Source organism: Centroberyx gerrardi, chromosome 13 (genome assembly GCF_048128805.1).
Source record: "Centroberyx gerrardi isolate f3 chromosome 13, fCenGer3.hap1.cur.20231027, whole genome shotgun sequence".
Lineage (NCBI taxonomy): Eukaryota > Metazoa > Chordata > Actinopteri > Beryciformes > Berycidae > Centroberyx > Centroberyx gerrardi.
This window is the reverse complement of record NC_136009.1, coordinates 28,595,319-28,616,461: the sequence shown is the minus strand read 5'-3', so window position 1 is coordinate 28,616,461 and position 21,143 is coordinate 28,595,319. Positions and strand designations below refer to the sequence as shown.

Below are 21,143 nucleotides of genomic sequence, written 5' to 3'. Positions count from 1 at the left end.
AATTAAGACAGGACACAAAGATACATACATTCAACATATCATTACAATCACAAAAAACAGTATTCAAGGCCATTCAACGTGCATTTGATCTGGGATTAAGCTCTATATTTAATTTTAGGATTGACTGGTGTACAAAAGAGTGCTTCAGTCTAACCCTATTAAATCGTGGAACCCTATATCTCCGATTTGATGGTAACAGTTTGTATTCGCTGTTCAGGACGTGGTCGGGGTCAGAGACGATGTTGTTGGCCAGCCTTAATATGTTATTATGGTAGACTGATTCATAGAGTTTCTCAAGTGATTGGCCTACGATCTTTGAGCAGATTTTTCTGGTCTGGTTTTCCTCATGTATTCAGAGAGGCCGCATAACTAAAGAGGAGAATCCACTCATACGGCGAGATCAGCATCCGTCACTGTGTGGATCTCAGTAAGAGAAAAAGGAGGAAACTGCTCTGACAGTGATGTCATCAGTAGCCGGCCTGGCAAAGATCGGATTTTATTAATGAACCCCGCTGTCATTCATTCATTTTGAGTAAAAAAAAATGCCAAAACTCATCCAACATGGTGCTACAGTGGACACTTACGCCTATTTCCATGGATCTGGAATAGGGCTGCAACTAACGATTATTTTCATTGTCGATTAATCTGTCGATTATTTTCTCGATTAATCGATTAGTTGTTTGGTCTATAAAATGTCAGAAAATGGTGAAAAATGTCGATCAGAGTTTCCTCAAATGTCTTGTTTTGTCCACAACCCAAAGATATTCAGTTTACTGTCATAGAGGAGTAAAGAAACCAGAAAATATTCACATTTAAGAAGCTGGAATCAGAGAATTTTAACTTATTTTTCTTAAAAAATTACTCAAACCGATTAATCGATTATCAAAATAGTTGGCGATTAATTTAATAGTTGACAACTATTCGATTAATCGTTGCAGCTCTAATCTGGAATGAACTCTGGTGCCGTGGTGCGAGTCGGCTTTGTCACTTTTCTTTTAATGTTTCTATGTGATACTATATGTTTTATGTTGTGACGTGTTTTTAAACCTGCTGCAGCACAAATCGCCCATCTGGGACAATAAAACTGACGCGACTTGAACTCTGCACTCTGCATTGTGGGTCTTGCTGTCTGACTACAGGCGCTGCTCTGATAATAACGGGAAGGGAAGGGGAGAAAAGATCCATTTTTTCTTGCTCAGAAGTCACCGGAAAGAATCGCCCATGTGGGACAGATGTTGCATTTATTCATGAATACTTGCAACTCAGCAAATATCATGTGAACAGGATGAAATGCCAAAAAAAGATCCTAATTATGGAGGTCATTTTTTGCCCCCTCATTCTTAATTTCATTGGCATTTTATTAGTTTTTGAGGGCATTTTTGCCCCCGAGCCCCCGTTAAATTCTGACCCTGTTGGGGCATGAACTTGATCACTCTGTGTGTGTGTGTGTGTGTGTGTGTGTGTGTGTGTGTGTGTGGTGGGTACTTTGCTGACCCAAGGCGAAAAGTTGCATATTGTAGCCTAGCGTAATTCTATAATTCCTCCCTTGGCCCCAGTTATGATTACAAGAGATGAAACAAAATGCAGACTAATGTATGCATGCACACACACACCCACAAACCCACAAACACACACACACACTTTTTAAGCAAGTGGTACCTGAAGTCATAACAATACCTAACACCCCCCATCACCTCTTCAGTTCTGTATCCCAAGGATCCATGATGATCAGTGGACAGTTTGTCAAGAGAGAGTATCCAGTAAGTTTAGAATAATTTGGAAGCAACATGCATTAAACAGTTGTTTACGGGGATGTGTGTGTGTGTGTGTGTGTGTGTGTGTGTGTGTGTCTTCTCTAGCCGCCGCCGGCATAATTGTCTCCCGCTGCTGGAGTGCTGACTCAGGTGACGATGCCGCCGCCCGGCCGATAACCGGGAGACCGGGAGGTTATTTTTATATCTCATTAAACCTCCTGCTGCTGCCCGGATGCATACGGGGAAGGAAGGCTGCATGTTTACTTGTACAGTTAAATGCACAGAGTTTAAATACGTAGACCTGGAAGGGATATACAGTGATAATGCATGTATTGTGGCCTTGAATAGGTCAATGGGTAAAGTACTGACACGGCCAGAGGTAGCGGCTGTATTTGCTCTGGAGCTCAGTGTGTGTCGAGGTAAAACTGTGCGGTCAATATACTGTGAGGCGTTTATTTATTTAGCCTTTATTCTACCAGGGAGGATTCAAAACCTATTTTCCAAGGGAGAGCTGGCCAAGAAAAGGCAGCAGATAAAACAATAAAACAGTAGAAAATACAGAAATAGTGTAAAAAAAGATGACAATTTAGATCAGAAACAGGAGCGAACATCTTGTACAAGACCGTGGATAATTTGAAGAGATTTAGGGGAATAAAACGGTCGAGCCGGAGCTTTGACCGGAGATTGTTCCAGAATAATCAAATGCCTTTTTCCACCGAAACCAGCTGTGATTGTGGGAACTTTCCTGGATCAGTGGGAGCTGGGAACACGTTCTGCTAGTCTGTTTCTCCGCTGCGTGTCCTGTGCTGTATGTCGGGTCCTGTGGTCCTGTGGTCCTGTGGTCCTGGTGCCAGGCGGGTCACCCTGTAAACTCCCCTACATTCACTGGACTTGGCAATTAAAGTGCTTCTGATTCTGCCACTTCATTACTTTCAGATATTCTCTCTCTCTCTCTCTCTCTTTCTCTCCGCATCGAGGAAAACAAAGACTTCAGTGTTGACTAATGAAGGCTCCTCTGTCAGAAGAGGGCCGGTCCTTCACTGGCCATCTGCGGACTCACAGTAATGTGTGACTGCACAATAAAACATAGCCTGTCCATTAAATAGAAGACAGACTGTTTGATATCAGAACTAGCACAGTATAGTTGCTTTACACCTGGTGTTTTAGGCATTTCACCATCACCACTTACAGTGAATGCAACAGCAGAATAAACCCAGATTACAACACGAGCAGCTAATAGGAAGTACAAGCCCCACAGACACACTGCCCACACAAAAGACGGTACTTTTGATTGGGACGAGTATGTAAAACCTATTTCTGAAGCATTAAATTGGCTTATGGTTAAGCTGGATTCAAACTGGTAGACATAAATGGAAAAAAAAAATCAGGGTATTCCCATTTCCATCTTGTTTTCATTCTAAAGTTTCATTTGTAAGCTTAGAAAACTGGGACAGAGACCGCTTCATCACCCACGAAAACACAACTAGCAGCTGTGCAAAAAGCTGATAAGGGAATTAAAAAAGGAAGATAATGAATAGATAGAGAGAAAAAAGACAGATAGATAGATAAATGGAGTCAGTGAAAAAAGGCCAAACACATGACAAAAAGACCCGGGCGCTTCCACCTCAGCTCGTGCCGCATCCGTGACACATCTGGCCCCCGAGGCTATAAATACCCGGCGTATAAAGTCCCCGGAGAGTCTGAGTCAGCGGCTACATGTGTCTGAGCCCGGACTGATGAGTGTCTTCTGTATTGAGACGGAGAGCAGGAAGAGACACTTCTCGCCGTCACAGTCTGCCAATTTCTTGTGATAAACTTAATTGGCGGATAAATTTGGAAACGGCGAACGTCTGGCAGCGCAGAGCGGAGGGAAACATTCTGTTGTGACACGCACTTATATATCTGTACCACACATACTGTACTTGGCAGTGTAAAGAGAGTCTGCTGTGACTAATACTTATATTAAAAGGTGCTGTGTGTAGCATTTTTAAACATCACTATATTGTGAAATTAACTGTGATACCTTGGTATAATTATCATAAACCAATGAGAGCATGTTGGAGAGGATTGGTCTCCTCTATCTCACTCCAGTAGTATTGTCAGTGCTAGGGTTTCTCCACATTAAAGGTCCCATATTCTCCACTTTCCAGAGTTTTATTTTGTGTCTTGAGGTCCATTCAAAGCTTTGTGTGTGGTGTCATGAACCAAAAACACTCTCAATCCATTTCTCCACGTTCATTTTCCAGCATCTCTCTGAGCCTTACCAAGAACAGGCTGTTTCTGTCGCCGTGTCTTTAAGGCTCATTAATATTAACGACCCCTCTGTTCCGATTGGCTAACCGTTTCGAGAGCGAAACGTGAGACGGCGCGGCCCGGCGGCTACAGGTAGGGAAAACTCTCCGGTAATAAACGATGACGACCGCTCGACCGCTTTGAAAAAAACACTTTGTTAGTCTATTATTTCTTACAGAAATGATAATGAGCGAACCTTTGTGACGCCACAAAGTTACAGAAGTCCAAACGGCTCGTTTAGAGGCTCGCTTTTCTAATATGGATTGTGTGGATTTAGTTGGCGACCGTGCGTTTTGATACTTTCACCATGTTTAGATAGACCATCCAACTCCTTTATCATCACAGAGGCAAGGGGAGCCCTGCTTTACACTATATGGACCTTTAAAACATTTCCCATAAGCCCCGTTGCTTCCTTTCCTCCCTGGCTCTTATTTTCCCCCTCTGACCCTTGACCTCTTTCCTCTTGCTTGCTTGTAATGTTGGTGATTTAGGAATTGAAAGTTATTCTGCTGCTCCACTCATTGTAATGTTCTCTGGATAAGAGCGTCTGAAGCTAAATGCTTACAATGCAAATGTGTATGTAATGTCTGCAGCTTTCCTCAAGTTAGTTTCTCCTAATTAGTAACTGTTTGCCGAGTTCCCATTGAAACCAACCAACCCGTTTTAAACCGTCTTGCAACAAAATTGCAGTAATTTGTTGTGCTTGGCGTTCTTGTTCTAATGCAGACATCTCAAACAAACTCATTAAACCGATAATTACCCAACAGAACAAACACAAGTGGTTCATTTTGCTCAATTAAGATGTAAAACCGTTATGAGCAAACACCAAAATTAAACGGCCCGTCTCGGCTTTGTAGCCGGCGCCACGAGGAAAAATTTAATTAACACAGCTCTCACCTAAAGGCGGTCTCCACCTCTCTCCACCCCCCCCCCCACCCCCCCCCCCCCCCCCCCCCGCCAACTACCTGCCTCCACAGCCCCGCTCCACTCCACCAGTGTCTAAATACCACAGATAAATAATGCATAGGCTTTCGCATCTAAACCGTCGGCTCCGTTTCCTGCTCAGATGAACAGCCGACAAAGGCGAGGAAAACAAGAGGGAAAAAAACAAAACTTTAGCTTCACCTTCAGAAGACTTGAAAGGAGAAGTGGGGCTGACATTTGGTCGAGGCTTGAGAGGCTAATGCTAATTAGCGGAGGCTGACGTGTGTCACAGGATGGGTTAGAGCGCCATTTCCTGCTGCCAATGTACAAGTAAATTAGGTGTTAAGCCACAACATCGACATTAACATCAACCTGTCTGTTGTATGTTCCACTTTCCTTTTGCTCTGAATCTGAGGTCCTGTTGTCCTGCACCATGTGTGTCAGCATGTCTTGTGGTATTTTGTTAGTCATCAATAAGGCCATGTTCAGACTGCCAGCCCAAATCTGATTTTTGGCATATCCAGATTGGAGTCAAATTGAATTTATCAAGTCTGAACAGCGAAAAAACACATGGAAACCGACTCAACTCAGATTTTAGCCATATCTGTATGTGGTTTGAAATGCGATTCAAATTGGATTTCTACAGATGCGACTCAGTCTGACGGTTTTCAAACTGTCCTTTACGTCACTCGCGATGCGACACGTCACATCGCTGTCACATCCAGAGCGCCACAAATGAAAATGGAGAACGAAAACAACAGCTGACGTCGTTCTGCTGCGACGGAGGAATTCTGCACCGCGACCAGACCGTCGTACGGTGTGAAGGCAAAGATGAAACGTCTCCATTCTGCATTTGCCGCTTTTTGTTTTGGTTCCGTATTTGAAAAACGTGCCATCAGGTCCCGTACGTACACACGTCTTCATCGTTACCACAGCAACCGATGCAGATAGCTTAACGCTGCCTGAACACACAAATCTGACCTGATCAGGTGCAAATAACAGTGAGGACAGTCAGAACTATAGATCAGATCTGAGAAACAAATCAGATTTGCCTGCAGTAGGGCTGCACGATATATCGTTTCAGCATCGTCATCGCGATGTGCGCATGCGCAATAGTCACATCGCAGGACGTGCGATGTCACGTAAGGCAAATTAACTCAAACACGTCATGCTACAACTTTTTTGCTGCTTGATACAAAAGGAAAACTCACACGGTTCTTATTTTCCATGACTAATCTACAAGAGAAGTCTGTCTGATATAACATAATTTACTCCGATTTAAGGGTTTGTTATAAGAGTAGCGTATGTTACCTTTCCAGCTGTCGCGGCTCCGAACCGTAGTTGGGAAGCCTCTGGTGTTGTGCTAGCCTACTTTAGCTTAGCCTGGCTCGTAGCTGGTAACAAGCTTTTTACTCAGAGTCCGGACCGACTGCAGTGGAGAACTGGCACTTTATTTCTGTACAGCAGCGAACATAATGCATGGCCTCTCGGTGACGCTCTAAGCTCTTTTCCCGCTAACTATGCTAACTTTACTCACTTAGCATCCTGCAACTCACTCTGGCTGCGGCTAAAAACACACTCACTTCCTGCTACGTCACCCGCAGGTTACCCACAAGGCCACCTTCTTAAAGGGGCAAGGCTTGATCATACATCCATGGGCTTGATAGAGCTATTCAAGTCATTTGGTGAAAATTCCTGTATTTTTTCATATCGCAATATATATCGCAGAAGAAAAAAATATTGCAATGTCAGTTTTTTCCAATATCGTGCAGCCCTAGCCTGCAGTCTGAACAAAGCCTAAGTCTCTGTACTGATATCACCAAGAGAGATTCCTCTCCAATCCCAGCAAACTTTTAGACGGTGAATAGATGATGATGCGACGGCCTGCACAAGTAAGTACAGCGCCAAAATAAAGACATCCGTATCTGTCCAGAGCTGCTGCCTCGCCGTTTAGAAATCAGGGCCTAAATATCTTTCTAATATCAGTTCAAAACAGTTTCCAAAGTGGTTTTAATACGTATTTTTACGGTGCCATAACATCATATTGTGAAAATGTTGTGCTTGTTTGGGCTGATGTTGAACCTGCACATCATGTAAAACTAAGGACTCGGCCTCCTACTGTACACAGCCGTCTGTCAAATGCTTGCTGGGTTTACTGAACCTGGCTGAATAAAGTGATTCTGAAAAAGTAAATCAATTAATAAGTTAAAAAAAAGAACTGTGCATGGCCATAAAAAAAGCATGCAACATGAGAGGTTCTATTTTCAGAAACATAGTGTTGTTATACAGAAAAACATTTCTCTCTCCAGCGACTTCTCTTTTCCATGCTTCCCCTCCACTCTTATCATCTTCCCCCTCACAGCGAGATACCTCTACCTTCTCCCTGACCGCTATCAATGGCTGTGTGTGTGTGTGTGTGTGTGTGTGTGTGTGTGTGTGTGTGTGTGTATTGGTGGTGACTCACTTGCTGAATCCAAAAGTCTGGACTTCTCCGGACTTGCGGACTATGTGACTTTCCCTCGCCAAATTTCATCAAGTCTGTAGCGTTCTCTTGTGGACTTTTGGCGAGGCTCTAAGCGGACTTAGCCTGTAGACGTTGGTAGTCAGATTTCCCACAGTTCATTGCACCGCGGATGTGATGATCAATGTCAGACTAGGCAAAACCAGAGTCTGCGAGTCCGGAGTCCAGACATTTGGATCCAGTGATTTTTAAGTCGCCATGAAATGAACTCCCATTAGGAAAACACAGTATCTTTCATGACCTCATGCTGCACCAGGAGGCGGAAATACAAATTTCTAACCAATAAAAGCATCAGATTCTTTAACAGTCCCGCCCCTCCGCACCCCTCCCATCCAATAAAACCGCCTCTCTCTCCTTGACTCATATTTCCATTGGTTTAGACTTTTGAGTGATCCCTACCTGCGTTATGTCCCGCCCCCAACATCCTGTTTCAGCAGGAAATGCAGTTTTGTTTGTTCACAGTAATTATACTAATGTCTCTAAATTAATGTGGTGAAGATTTACTGATGTTAAAATGCTAGAAGCTTTAAGAGTATCCCCCAAATAACTTCTGAGTTTTAAGCTACCAGTCCACAGTCTGGACTCCTGACTGAATATTCTGTTTTTCATTCTCTTAAAGTCATTTTGATCTAAAGGCTTCTGCTTAAATGCTTGAAATGAGTTTCTTAGACAAATATAAATAGTGAAGTTGATCCTATGTATGAATTTCTTTCCAAAGCCTTTGCCTTTCCATCAATGCAAAGAATCTAAAATATAAGATAGTTTTGATTTGTTTAACACTTTTTTGGTCGCTGCATAATTCCATTTGTGTTATTTCATAGTTTTGATGTCTTTGCTGTTATTCTAAAATGTGGAAAATAGTAAAAATAAAGAAAAATGTGTTGTGTCCAAACCTTTGACGTAGTGTAAATGGAAAAACTCATGGGAAAACTAGACTGAGAATTTTTTCTTTTTCTGCATTTTCGGGGGTGAAATGCCACTAAGGTCATAGGCCAAAAAAACAAATCCGTATCATTATCATATTTTGGCAGCGTTGTTACCATTCCTTACTGAACCCATGGGGCAAAGCTAGCCGCAGGGTAATGTGGTAATGATTCGCTACATGTAGAAGCTTTACGAGTTGCCCCCAAATAATTTGTACATCTGAGTTTGTTGTCGTAAATGGAAAAAGTCATGGGAAAACTAGCGTGAGATCTTTTCTTTTTCAAGATTATTTAGATCAAAGTAGAGAAAGACAGGGAAGATTGGGAGAGAGAGAGAGAGCGAGAGAGAGGGGGGTGACATGGGACAAAAGTCCTGGGCCAAAAAAACTAAATGTACTGTCATATTTTAGTAGCGTTATTACCGTTCCTCACTGATCCCCTGGGGCAAAGCCAGCCGCAGGAAAATGTGGTAACGACTTATTCATGTTAAAATGCTACATGCAGAAGCTCACTTCTTAGCTTCTTACCGAGTTTGTTCCCAGGACCTGCAGGTCCGGCTCTCTGGACTCCAGCAGCTTGGCCACCATGTGCAGGAAACTCTCCACGAAGGGCTTGATGCTCTGAGAGTGGCAGGCCATCAGCAGCTGGTCCAGCGCCTCCATGGCGATCACCACGTACCTGCAGGGGGGGGGGGGGGGGGTGCAGACACTCACTCAATCACTCTGATAAATCGTGAGCTTGACATTTTTTTTTTTTTTCCTCAAATTTCTTTTTATTGAAATATTGATAAAATCACGTATTGCTGTAATTCTATTGTCTTTTACATTTTTTTTTTTTTTTTTTTTTTTTTACAAATGAGAACAATAGAAGACCAATTTCTATATATACTGTATCCATTTACATCTTTATTAACATATAATCCATATAATCTTATATATATTTACTTATATAACCTATATTTCTATAGACTCTTGGTCTTCCAAATAAAATAAAAAAAATAAAAGGATAATAAATAAAAGAAAAAGAAACATAAAATTAAAACTAGTTAAAAGTACAGGATAACAACATTCTCTTTTTCTTTTTTAACAGTTGTATCTATAACTACATTTTCTCTTGAATAGAGAGTAGAGTAGAACATTGTAGCATTGAACAGAGGGAATCTTGATTCACATCTTTCACATCTGTATTACCGTCTCTATCATGTAAAGTCAGATCTAATTGGCGTGACGTACTCCATCCAGTTTTGCCAAATTCTATTAAATTTGTCCTGTTCCAACCTTAAGGAGAAAGTCAGCTTTTCCATCTTATATATATTATGTATTACCTCAATCCAATCTTCAACCTTAGGTACCTCTATTTTCAACCAGTTTTTACTTGCAATTAACATTATCTTAAACATATATTTGTCTCCAAATCTTTCAAGTGCCTCGTTTATTTTTCCCACGTATAATACCTCAAAAGTAAGTGGAAGCTTTACCCTTAAAACCAAAACTTTCCATACATTTCTTAAGCTCTAACCAATAAGGATTAACCAAAGGGCAACCCCAAAAAACATGGAAGAGAGCTTTACATTTTAATGTTTCTATCTGGCTTTACTGCAGTTCTGAGATATAGAGCATCAAAGATTTAACAAACCATCTGTAAATATTTAACTATATTACATTTAAGAGTTTGTCATTTAAAAGATAACACCACATAAGCATAAAGTAACATTCAAAGATCATGAATATGTGGACAACTCAATTTTGATTAGGGCTGAACGATTTTGAAAAAAATATCTAATTGCAATTATTTTGACTGATATTGATATTGACAAAGATGTTTTCTTCAGTCTGTAGAATATGATGTGTAGGCCAGGACATCTCTGCAGCACCACAATATTTAATCTAAAATGGTATTTTGACACACATTTCACCTTTAACAAATATTGCACCTCCTGCGATTTGAAAATTGCAGTAGGCCATATTGCGATTTCGATAAAATTTTGATTAATTGTTCAGCCCTAATTTTGATTAAACAAATATCAGATTGAACCTTGTAATTCCAAAGTCACGAAATAAAAGTACAATAAACAAACATTATACAAATCAGGGAAACTCAATAAAGAACTCAAGGAGAAGAAGGCCACACGCTTATTTTCCAGAAAGCATTTTACAAAATTTTCTTTCTCCCCATTAGGACTTCAGAGCACTCAATCACCATTTTAAACACTAGGAAGCATTAGGAATTTTTTCCCTCTCCCTCTGAGATAAACAGACACACTTCACCACAGGGGTCAAAGGTCAGGAGCATCCAGCAGCACTGCCGGGACAGACACTGGCTGCTTGAACCTGTGACTGTATGAAACATCCTCTACAAATTACAGCTACATTCACATTATTTTGGTGATATATTGGGCTGATATTTACCAAAAAAATAAAAAAAATAAATCTGAAATTGGCCAGTCAATGTTTCTCAGCACTGATATAACAGACGTGAGGATATAATTTCACTCAACAGCTTCAGAGGTGTTAGTCTGTAAAACCTTCAGTGAACCGGCCTCACCCTGCGTTAAGGAGCCGCTAACCAACAGGAGAGTTTCATTAGCACGAGTGTTAATGGAGAGATTTAATGTCCCATGATTGTCTCAATGCTGTTTCAGACGCTTTTCCATCCTGATAAGAATAGAGTTCAGGGGGAAACACTGAATCCACTAATTTCTTGGAATTTTTGGGCATGAAAATGGTCAAATTTAAATATACAAAATAACAAAAATATTGGCTATTATCAGCAGCTTCAGTCCAATAATATTGTTTTCAAGATTCAAAAACCCATACTGGTCGAAACCCCAGGAAGTGAACTGCAGCAGGGGATGATGGGAGCTCACTTGGCTTAATATGGGACAGCCTGAATGTCAGAGAAGCGGCTTTGTTACCGTAAGGTTCGGCGTTTTGAATCCCCAGACCGGCTGGATATGTAAAGTTTAAAAAAAATGCTGTACCTGGGCTGAAAGATATTGACAAAAAATCGAATCGCGATTATTTGACAGAATATTGCAATTTCGATTTCAAATGCGTTTTTCTTGTCATACATTTTTTAGAACTTTTGTTTAAAGAAAAGCGATTTTGTTAAAAAGAAAACTAGATGTCAGTGTGCAGGATTTGCTGAGTTTGAGTCTGATGCTCTCTCTCTCTCTCTCTCTCCGTTTCTCTCTCTCTCTATCTAGATGTTTTCCTTGCTGTCTGGCTGTCAGCTTGAGAAAAAAAAAAAAAAGAAATCACACCCAATTAAACGCAATTCCTGCCATTATAACCGCTGTATTGATTTGGCACCGCCACTCTTCTTTGACAAAGCACCCGAGGGACCCGTCTATTCTTAGTTCTCGACCCGTTTTAATTACTTTCCGGGAGGCGTTTTCTCTCCGCACGTTAGATCACAGCAGATAGAGCTAAAAACGGACAAGACATTTAATATCACAAGACCTGTTCTGATGAGTTTAAAGATAGCTTTGTGTCACTACTTAAAAAACCCAGACTGCAGCCTGAGAATCATGTGTGATGTCTTCAGAGCGATGTCTTACACATCATGTGAGGTCCTGTTTCCCTGCACCATGTGTGTCAGTATGTAGGCAGGGGTGATATCAAAAATGTCATATCGCGATGCTGTCCCGGCAGAATATCGCGATATACGATATTATAGCAAGGAGGGGTGGGGGAGGTGTTGTCCCATTTGGGCTGACTGTGGAAAAGGGAATTTACTTAAAATAAAATGACAAAATCTTCACTACAACTATGATTATTTTTGTTTTTTCACTATCCTACCACTAGTAGACTAGTAGTAGATTTATTCGATACCACGGAAAATATCACGATATTCGCAAAATATTGCGAATATTCAATATTAACAAATATTGGCCCAAGCCTATCAGTATGCACTGTGTAAGTTGTAAAAATGTCTTTGCACCAATGCCAAAAAGACACATTCTGGTGCATTTATTCTACTAAGTGATTCCAACTGTGATTCTTCTGTCACAAATCAGATGCCAGCACAGAAGAGGCATCTAGCTGGCTTTGCATCTAGATAAAAAAAATAAAAAGGGTCAAAGGTCACGGTTGACTCACCCATAGCGGTGTCGCACCACGTCTCTGCTCAGCCTCTCAGCCAAGTAAGCTCCGATCCTGTCCAGTTTCTCCGGGGCCGACACGGCGTAGAAGGTCAGCTTCTCCATGTCCGACTTACTCAGGCCGTCCTGGGGAGAGGGAGGGCAACGTTTAGGATTCAGACAATCTCTCAAATTCATGTTGGTGTTTCAATATCAGAGGCGGGGACTCTGACTTGTACGTTGATGACTTGAAAAGGTTTCTAAAGTTTTGACTTGAGATCTTGTGTTTGTGTAAATGACTTAGATTGAAAGTGATGAGATTTGTTCCAGCAGACGACTGAATTTAAATTCTGTTTTCTGAATTTGTATGGAATGATTGAATTTATTGAAGTTGAAACTGATTATAGAAATCAAACTCATGATGTAGTTCGGACTCAGTGTTGCAGCAGGAAGCAGCGGAGCTCGCTGACTCTGGAGCCAATACTGTCTGTGGGCCCAAGAACTGCAGGGATGGAAGAGATTAGGTCCAAAATTGCTGAACTTATCCTTTAATGTCAATGAACAATGGCTGATGTTAAGTAGCACAGCCGATGGAAAATGTATCGCCGGCAGGTTTCATACGTAAGGAGGAGGGAGCTATTTCCAGACAGACTGTCCCCGGAGTGTTTCCAGCACCTAAAGCTCTCAGCAAGTGATAATTAATTTGACAAGGTCTCGACCATTCGAGCATTTCCATTTCCCAGTGCACCTGTTTGCTTATACTGAAGGCCCTTAAGATGGGGGATGGGGGGGGGGGGGGGAGAGAAAAAAATAAATCATTCCCCTGTGTACGAGACTACATCATGCACACATTTAGTTTTAATAAACAGGGGTCAAGGAATCCAACGGGTGATAATAAGTTGTCGTGGCCTGGTTATCAAAGCACGTCACGTTTAATAACTAGATTTGTCAAACTACAACGCTTTCATGTGTTGCTACGGCCGTCCAATTACTGCAGTCTCTGGGAAGCGTTCTCATCACGGAGGTGTCACGGGGTCGCCGCCGCAATCCAAGACAGCTGGGCGCTGTGCAGTATTCACTCTGCTGCTGGAGGCCCGGCCTGGGATTACACCGCTGTCCCATGCTGAAACACCGCTGTCCCACGCTGAAACACCGCTGTCCCACGCTGAAACACCGCTGTCCCATGCTGAAACACCGCTGTCCCATGCTGCTGAAACACCGCTGTCCCATGCTGAAACGCCGCTGTCCCATGCTGAAACACCGCTGTCCCATGCTGAAACAGTGCTGTCCCACGCTGAAACACCACTGTCCCATGCTGAAACAGTGCTGTCCCACGCTGAAACACCGCTGTCCCATGCTGAAACACCGCTGTCTCATGATGAAACACCGCTGTCCCATGATGAAACACCGCTGTCCCATGCTGAAACACCGCTGTCCCACGCTGAAACACAGCTGTCCCACGCTGAAACACCGCTGTCCCACGCTGAAACACCGCTGTCCCACGATGAAACACCGCTGTCCCACGCTGAAACACCGCTGTCTCATGATGAAACACCGCTGTCCCATGATGAAACACCGCTGTCCCATGATGAAACACAGCTGTCCCACGCTGAAACACCGCTGTCCCACGCTGAAACACCGCTGTCCCACGCTGAAACACCGCTGTCTCATGATGAAACACCGCTGTCCCATGATGAAACACCGCTGTCCCATGCTGAAACACCGCTGTCCCATGCTGAAACACCGCTGCCAGGCCTCCACTCTGTCCACACCGTGTTTACTACACTACTCTGAAATGTATTATCTGACCTTTTATAAAAGGATTGACAGTATGTGATGTGAGACTGTAAACCCTGCAGTATTCTGACTTACAATGGTTAACAAGTTATTTTAACAGTTAAAGTTAAAAAATAAACTCAAATGTGTAGTTTAAAAACTGGAACTGAATTTAAGATCAATTTAAAGAAACATGAAATGACATTTAGTGCGCTCTATCGGCAAGGACAGAAATTGCAACAACTGACTGTCTGTGACACAGCTTATGGTGGCCTGTAAATGACAAAAATAATAGTTGCAATTTCTGAAATTTCTGAAAAATGTGACTTTATCATTTAGTTTGTTTCAATTCCTTGGTTGCCGAGAGATGTCGATAAAAGTCATAGATTACTTAAAGGGATAGTTCACCCAAAAATTTTAATTCGGTCATTCTCTACTCATCCTCATGCCAGCACAGTGGTTTTTTCTTCATACGACTTCAGACATCTTACAAGAAGCTTTCTTCCAAACAGTTGCAGTAAATGGAGGCCAGTCCTTTAGGCTTCACAAAGGGCAAAAAATGCCCATAAATGAACAAATTTTGGGAACGCGGAAGACTCAATTTGCATTAAATAATTGATACAATTTGGGTTTTTTTTTCCACTCACAGAGCGATCGCATGGTGTCAGAAGACTTGGATTATGCTGCAGCTGTATGGAGACAATTATGGATATTTTTTGCCCTTTTTGAAGCCTGAAGGACTGGACTCCATTTACTACAACTGTTTGGAGGAAAGCTTCTCCGGCAGTGAGCCTGGAGAACTGCTGGTTTTAGGGTGAACTATCCTTTTAATGCCACTTTAACTTAACTAAAGGGATTCTCATCTGACTGAAGGATGCATCCCACTGACAGCGACTCACCTTGGGATCCTCGGGGAAGATGTTGTCCACCAGGCGTTTGTACCTCGGCCTCAGCGGCCCACAGCAGCCGCACACTCCTGCAACAAAAAACACAGACCATGAGCGAGGTTTCCCCAGGAGCCACCGGGGGCCCGCAGCCGCCACCGGGGCCCGCAGCCGCCACCGGGGCCCGCAGCCGCCACCGGGACAAACACGTTCTCCAGGAGAACAGATGCATGAAAACAAAGGGTGGCAGTAAAGTAGAGATTAGAGAGGCTGCTGGTTCTAATCCCAGACCGACTGGGATCCTCTGGGCAGGGAAAACAAATAAAAAAAACTCTAATTTCCCTCAAGAAGCAAATGACAAGAGTTGTGAATCCGTGCCAGTCAACTTTCCTTCGATAAATAAAGGCTGAAAAAGACAGACAGCGCACAAGTTTATGATACAACTGGGCGAGGCTGGGTGATTAACTCAGTATTATCGTCTTTCAGTGAATTATATGGTGATGATATGGTGATTTTGGGATATCATGACATAATTCTGCCATCTAAACTGATGATAACAAGCACATTTTATTTAAAAACTGAAACACTGAAATATGAAAATTTCAGTTTTGTTTGACATCACACCTAACATTACCATTTGTTTCAATGGGACAAAAATGTATTCATTATTTAACATGTGATTTTCCATACGTGAGCCATATCGTGATATAAATCAATATCTAAAACAATCCTTGTGATTATCAGGAGATTGACTCACGCAGCCCTACAGCTGGGTGAAGTCGGGCTGCAAACAAAACTTGTGTTATTGTTGTGAGCTCCGGGAGTTCCCACAGCGCTGAGAACCAAACTGACTCTGGATTCTAGCAGTGATCGGGATAGGTCATCGCCTATTGATTAACATGAATTAGTATTAGCAGCACCAGCTGTGAGTCAATAGGAAGTGATGAGTCAGCAGAGTCCTGGGCTTTGCAGCGCGGGGTGAAAAAGTCGAGGCCTAATCTCTGCACAGTGGAAACATCACAGCCAGCCTGACCGGCCAGGAGGAGCCGCACATCACAGTGAGGAGGGTGAGGAGTGTCCAATGAATGAATGAACGAATGAATGAATGAATGAATGCACGAACGAATGTACGAACGAATGAATGAATGAACGAATGAATGAATGAATGCACGAACGAATGTACGAACGAATGAATGAATGAACGAATGAATGAATGAATGCACGAACGAATGTACGAACGAATGAATGAATGAATGCACGAACGAATGAATGAATGAATGAATGAATGAACGAATGAATGAACGAATGAATGAATGCATGAACGAATGAATGAATGAACGAATGAATGAATGAACGAATTAATGCACGAACGAATGTACGAACGAATGAATGAACGAATGAATGAATGAATGCACGAACGAATGTACGAACGAATGAATGAATGAATGAATGAATGCACGAACGAATGAATGAATGAATGAACGAATGAATGAACGAATGAATGAATGCATGAACAAATGAATGAATGAACGAATGAATGAATGCACGAACGAATGTACGAACGAATGAATGAATGAACGAATGAATGAATGCACGAACGAATGCACGAACGAATGAATGAATGAACGAATGAATGAATGAATGCACGAACGAATGCACGAACGAATGAATGAATGAATGAATGAATATTTTATTTTCGTGTCTGGTCGTTTACATGACCCATCCCTCATGGAATTATTCAGACACATTAACTAACAATAAACCAAACATTCCGGCATGTTGACCCATCATCATCTAACAGCACAATACATAGATATCATCAAAACATAAATATAAACATAAACAAAAACATAGACATCATCCAAACATAAACATAAACATAAACCTCCCACAAATAACGCTCCAGGAGATATCCCACAGTGGAAAAACAGCAAACATACAAATATACAAACATACAAACATACACACACGGCCCCCTGAGCACAAGACACAATACACAAATCCAAACAGGACGAAATCTGCATCAGCATCCATTAGTGCCAAACTGTATATTTGATCCAGTTCATAAATCAATAGTTTGCAATCCATATAGAATAGAGTATGAGGAATTGATCTATCATATGTTACTTTTCTCCTCCTATCCCATGCTTTAGATATTCAGAGAATGCAAAAACATTACCAAAAAGGTATTCAATTAAAGCTCCATTCTCAATACCTATCAAATCTAAGTGTCTGTGTTCACTTGCATGTTTGGAATAAACTTATATTTTCATGAATATCAAAGTAAGAAAAAAATAAAACTGTTGGTGCTGAACAACCTGTATTCTGAACCGGTTCAGATCTGCAGCTCTGTGTTACTTTCAGCAGGTATCAAGTACACACAAGTAGTTTCCTAATGCAAGCTGAGCTCTTCATGTTAAATTCATACAATCAGATGTGTGTCTGTGTGTGTAAAAGGGAGGCAAGTGAAAGGAGGTGTGCGTGTGTGTGTGTGTGTGTGTGCACGCATGCCTGTGTATGTTTCACAAGCTCGCTACTTAGTCTGAAGTTACAGGGAAAATGTTTGTCAGCCGATAAAGTCTTTTCTTTAGCGCTGAAGTGGAAAAAACAACAAACTGAAAAAACAGATTTAGTGACTTTTCAAGCTCCCCGGGCAAATATATTTCTCAAAAGGAAATAGCGACAAATGTTACTTTTTCGGATTCTGTGGGAAATGGGTGTCTGCAGGTCCTGAAAAAAGTCTTAAAACATCTTGAATTTGATTCAAAGTAAGTAGTAAGTAAGTAAATTCAAAGCCCCAAAAGTAAAATCTGGTTAATACTGCCTTTAAGTCTTCTACTCAGCTTCAGGTCTTAAAAATCTGTGATTTTCTAGTGCTAAATCAGCCCAGTTATGCAGCCTGGACCCATTCTCTGATAAAACAAAAGGTTTTTCTCATTATAACATTCATTTGAGTGGTGAAATTAGTTTTATATTTCATTCTAACTAGCATTAAAAGTCATACCCTCACGACAGGTCCGCCCATTTGAAGCCAGGAAAAACCCTGGAAACACCTGTGTGTGTGTGTGTGTGTGTGTGTGTGTGTGTGTACGTTCCGGCGAGGCGTCAGTGAAATGCCAGACTGAGGTGTCTCTGTGTCGGACCGCAGCTAAAGGTCGCCGCAGCAGTCGGCTGCTCTGACAGACGATCAATGAGGAAAACCATTTAGCACCAAACTTCACCAGGTTCAACACAAACACCTCAGGAAGGACTGGGCCAGTGAACACACACACACACACACACACACACACACACACACACACAACGTGCAGCATGAGAACTGTGGAGGTGAAAGATACAACATGTTTAAAGAAGCCATAAAATAATGTAACTGGAAAATCACAGAATTCACTGAACGATACTGAAAAAAAATCGAATTGACAGAATATTCCAATTGCGATTTAAACTGCGATTCATATCATCACGTTTTTCTTGTTATAAATCTTTTAGATCTGACGAGAGCTGATTAACAAGCACAAATGTGTCAGAAAATACAGAGATTTCACTTCAGGTTTTGGAACAATTTTAGGATTATTTTCCAAAATGCTAGATTTTTGGAAAAGTAATCATAGCTTGAAAGTTCATCATTCAACACCCCTAAAATATCCTGTTAAACTGTTATCATTTTGTAAGCTCAAGGACTTAAGATACATACGATCCATCAAAAAGTTCCATAATATGTTTTTGTGTTGCACTGTCCATCGTTTCCTAAGAGCAGGCGTCAACCCGCCGCCCCAAACCCAACGGTGAGTCTCTCATCTTTCATCTGGTTTCCCCCGTTCATATGATGCATGTTTCTGACTTTTCTTGAGTCCGACAATTGACTTGACAGAGGAACAATTAATCGAAAAAAAAATACGTGATCGCAATATGAACTTTCCAAATCTCAGAGGCTGCGGTTAATTTCTTCAGAGAGAGTTTGGTCCAAACTGGATTTGTGAACAAGGAGTTTTAGAGCTGCAGGTAATCTTTGGTCCATGAATCAAAACCTTTCATCAGACTCAAACTCAGTAAATCTGCACTCACATCTATATAACAAAATCACTTTTGTTAAACAAAGTTCACAAAGTTCTAAAAAATGTATATGAATCGCGGTTTAAATCGCAACTTAAATATTCTGTGAAATAATCACAATTAGATTTTTTGTCAGTATTGTTCGGCCCTACCAACCTGCCGGTGCGTTGTGCGAGCATCATGTTGGAGAACTCCTACATGTCGTCTCTCATCACTCGGAAGCCGTGAGTCACAACAACCCTCCGCCGTTTCCTCCAGACGCCGTACGCCACGGTGAAAAGATCGAGGAGCGAGAGGAGCAGAGGCGCTACGTAAACGCCGTTCATCATCATTACCTCCGACAAACGACCGCTCCTCACGCTCGCAAAATGAACTTCGGAGAGGCGGAGGACTTCATTTCCCAGGTGCCCCTGCTCAGACAGTTTTCCCAGAGTCCCCGCGGCGCCCTTCACGATACGCCCGAGCCCTCGCAGGTGAAGTCAGGTCACCTTAACACCTCGCCGGTTATTTATTCCTCCGCGCACAGGAGAGCTCGACGGGCCGCCCCCGGGAGCCGGGAGATTAATAAACTTCATTAAGGCTCGTATCAACCGCCTGTCGTCGCGGCAACCTTTTCCCCGAGCCCGGGCCGTAAAGCATTCATTATGGATCCTGCAATTACCTGCCACATTAAGGCGCGCGGTGGCGGGAAGCCGGCGCGCTGTGCATTAGTGTAATCAGCCAGGCTTAATGGAATTCAGCTCTATATGTGAAGGTTTGAGGCGTCTTGGAGGAAAAGAGCAGCGGACGGGAGAATTCACTGCTGCCTCTTTCACTTTAAAGCTGCAATAAGTAAGATTGTTAATATCCCATCGCACAAAATGAACCTAATATATCTGTGAGTGGTTGAGCGTTGCAGCTAGGGATGATGGGGCGAAAGAAATTCAATATATCGCAATACAACATCGTGACAATCTGTCTGGTGGGTCAGGAACATGAATGGTGATATCAGCTCCATGTTATTCTGCTGTCAGGAACATGAATGGTGATATCAGCTCCATGTTATTCTGCTGTCAGGAACATGAATGGTGATATCAGCTCCATGTTATTCTGCTGTAGTAATCACTAATGAGACTCTTGACCATCACAGTTTCACAAGCTCTCCATCCAAATTATATTATTGTCACTTTGTAATGACGTTTTTAAATTGTTGTTTACATTCTAGCGAGCCAATGGCATCGCTGGAAAGATTTGTGTCTCAGAAATAAACAGAATTCTGCACAGTCAGACTTTGTTGTCACTGAACTTTTATTGATCACATCGTATCGTGGTTGTATTGAATCATGAACCCCATTTCTCGTATCGAATCGCACCGTGAGATAAGCCTACTGTCCCACCCAGAGTTGCAAAATTTCATTCTCAAGCCAAAAAAAGCAAATAAAGCAGTTCTATTATTCCAGTATTTATGGTGATATATCAGCTCTTCATTAGACGTTTCTGTTGGATCTCTGCTCTAATTAGCTAGCTTACCCCTCTCTATTGTGAAAATGTGACTTCATTACTTATGTCGATTACAGGCCACTGTAGTCACTGATTACTTAATGCTCTTATGTGTCCGGTTTTGTTTCTGCACCCGCCGCTGTTTTGGTCCCTGCTGTGGTTCTAGTCCAGGCTGCAGCGCCAAACATCACGTTCTTTGGATGCTTTGTGTTCTAGAGGGAAATTTTGATAAATTATAGTCGCGTTTTATATCTTATTTTCTTCTTCTTCTTCTTCTGGACATGTGCTCCATATGTGATCCAGGGTAAAGGGCCTGTACGTTTGAAATAACCCGAATGAGAAGAGGCAGACTGACTAAACCAATCATCGACCCTTCAGAGATCATTCATTCAAATATTAAAGCGGTTCAAGATCCCCATCACTCGTCCGCCTGCAGCGGCACACGTGACTCTAGAC

General features: G+C 42.0%; 1 protein-coding gene across 1 annotated transcript in view; it reads right to left on the bottom strand.

The window, feature by feature from the left end:
- The window catches only part of LOC139914866 (protein EFR3 homolog A-like), an 80,842-nt gene that overhangs the window by 10,669 nt on the left and 49,030 nt on the right, over positions 1-21,143 (bottom strand). Inside the window, exons 2-4 of the mRNA XM_071903287.2 lie at positions 15,171-15,247; positions 12,515-12,642; positions 8,942-9,092 (exon numbers count right to left, since the gene is read on the bottom strand). Coding sequence (XP_071759388.2) covers positions 8,942-9,092; positions 12,515-12,642; positions 15,171-15,247 — 356 coding nt within the window. The remainder of the gene's footprint in view (positions 1-8,941; positions 9,093-12,514; positions 12,643-15,170; positions 15,248-21,143) is intronic.